This window comes from Orycteropus afer, unplaced genomic scaffold (genome assembly GCF_000298275.1).
Source record: "Orycteropus afer afer isolate SDZICR_OR568_19922 unplaced genomic scaffold, OryAfe1.0 scaffold00111, whole genome shotgun sequence".
Lineage (NCBI taxonomy): Eukaryota > Metazoa > Chordata > Mammalia > Tubulidentata > Orycteropodidae > Orycteropus > Orycteropus afer.
Genome location: NW_006921698.1, coordinates 7786374 through 7788970, shown reverse-complemented (window position 1 = coordinate 7788970; position 2597 = coordinate 7786374). Strand labels below are relative to the sequence as shown.

The following is a 2597-nucleotide window of genomic DNA, read 5'->3' as shown; positions in this document are numbered from 1 at the left end:
TTACATTTTCTTTTTTTCTGATTCTTCAGTAGATTCTGACTTTGGTGCAGGAAAAGCATGATGATACAGATGTCTGTGAGTTGCTGCTGCACTGTACAGCTTGTATAAAGCCTACAAGCACAAGAATCAAGATTATGATACATTTTGTTAAACACACATAAATTTTCCATCTTTAGAGTAATGAATTTAATTAATTTAGAGTAATTAATTAGTATATAGTATTGTATAAAATTTAGCATGCTAAACTTGGAAACTATTATTAATCTATGTAAGATCTAAATTAATGACTAATTTCTTATTTCAGCTCTCCAGTGTGTGTGTGTTATTCTCAATTTTTTTTTTAACCTTGCCTGTTACTTAGAATGGGAGCTCTGGTGGCGTAGTGCCTGAGGCACTGGACTGCTAACCAGAAGTCTGGCGGTTCAAACCCACCAGCCACCCCTGGGAAGGAACACTGGGCAATCTACTTCCTTAGAGATACCACCTCAGTAACCCAAGGAGGGTTCCCTATGAGTCGTATCCGACTCAACGGCAGTATACAACAACAACATTATTCCCAACCAGTATGCCCCAGGGGAGTGTTGGGAACTCCTACTATGAATATTCTCAATTTTAGAAGAATTACAAGCATTTATAACATCTGGTTGCTATTAGCTACTTTAATATACATAGCTAGCCCACTTGCTCAAGGCTTTCAGTAGTCTCTCCAAAGTGTGATCACTTTTATTTTACATCATTTTCTGATACAGTCATGTAGCTAAGCAAGTATGCTGCCCCTCACCCCGCCACCCTGTGATCCTGCATTTTACCTGCTCTTTTGCCTTGTTTCCATCATGAGTTTGTATCATACAAAACCTTACTCAGAAACATTACCTTGGAAAACTTTCCTTAAAAATATCTCTATGATTGTTCTCCACAACCTTTTAAGTGTTTGAATCATAAGAATTTTTACGTAATGTATATTGCTGTATGCAAGTATCCATAAATATTTTTATGTTTTTATTTTTCCCTTCAAGCTAGTATCTAAGGCATCTCCTCTTCTGACGTTTTCACATAATGAGCACTCAATAAAGATTGAGTTGTCTTTGAATATTTTTTTAATGCATTTTATTGAAATATAATTTATGTACAGTGAAATATACAAAACTAAAGTGACATGGGTCACTGCTTTCTTTTTTTTTTTCTGCTGTGTTCCCTCCCCTCCCATCCCTGGCAACCAACAAAGAAAGTTTCCCCTCCTGCACAACAATGAACTAATACTATATTTGTCCTTCTGTGATTGACTTATTTCACTCAGCATAATGTCCTCCAAGTTCATCCATATTATCTGGTGTTTTTCAGACTCTACATTATTCTTTAATGCTGCATAGCATTCCATTATGTGTATGTACCATAGTTTGGTCATCCACTCTTCTGTTATGTATCTTAGAGATAAGTCCCTTGCCAGATAAGTAACTATTGGCAAATATGAATTTGTTGCTGTCATTTTTGTTACGTGCTTTTTCATGTTTCCTGTTGTTGTTAGGTACCATTGAATCTATTCCAACTCACAATGACATTATGTACAACAGAATGAAATACTGTCCAGTCCTGCGCCATCCTCACAATCATTCTTATGTTTGAGCCCATTATTGCAGCCACTGTGTACATTTATCTCATAGAAGGTCTTCCTCTTTTTTGCTGACCCTCTACTTTACCAAATATACTGTCCTTCTCCAGGGACTGGTGTCTCCTGATAACATGTCACATGAAACAAAGGAGCTTCTATGAGCATTCTGGCTGTACTTTTTCTGAGACAGATTTGTTCATTCTTCTAGCAGTCCATGGTACGTTTGCTATTCTTCACCAACACTATAATTAAAATGCATCATTTCTTCTTTGGACTTCCTTATTCATTGTCCAGCTTTCATATGCTTATGAGGCAATTTAAAATACTATGGCTTGGGACAGGTGTATCTTGGTCCTCAAAGTGACACCTTTGCTTTTTAAAAATCGAAAGAGTTCTTTTGCAGCATATTAGCCCAATGCAATGTCATTTGATTTCTTGACTGCTGCTTCCATGAGTGTTGATTGTGGATCCAAGTAAAATTAAATCCTTGACAACTTAAATCTTTATTTCATTTATCATGATGTTGCTTATTGATCCAGCTGTGAGGATTTTTGTTTACTTCATGTTAAGGTGTAATCCATACTCAAAGCTCTTTGATCTTCATCAGTAAATACTTCAAGTTCTGTTTCATTTCAGCATTCAAGGTGTGTCATCTGTACATTGTAGGTGTTAATGAGTCTTTCTTCATTCCTGATGCCACAATCATCTTCATATAGTCCAGTTTTTCGGATTATTTGCTCAGCATATAGACTGAATAAGTGTGGTGAAAGAATACAGCCCTGACACACACCTTTCCTGATTTTAAAACATGCAGTACCTCCTTTTTCTTTCTTTTTTTTTTTTTATTAGGATTTGGGTGAAGATTTACAGAGTAAATTCACTTTTCATATAGCAGTTCACATATACTTTGTCTCATGTCATTGACCAAAATTTACAATGCAGCAGCTCCCCTCCCACTTCCTCCCCATAGTTACCTCCTCCCAGTGTC

General features: G+C 36.4%; 1 protein-coding gene across 1 annotated transcript in view; it reads right to left on the bottom strand.

The window, feature by feature from the left end:
* Positions 1-2597, bottom strand: part of ATL1 (atlastin GTPase 1) — a 96916-nt gene continuing 94319 nt past the window's right edge. Inside the window, exon 14 of the mRNA XM_042781363.1 lies at positions 1-111. Within this exon, the coding sequence (XP_042637297.1) occupies positions 1-111 (111 nt within the window). The remainder of the gene's footprint in view (positions 112-2597) is intronic.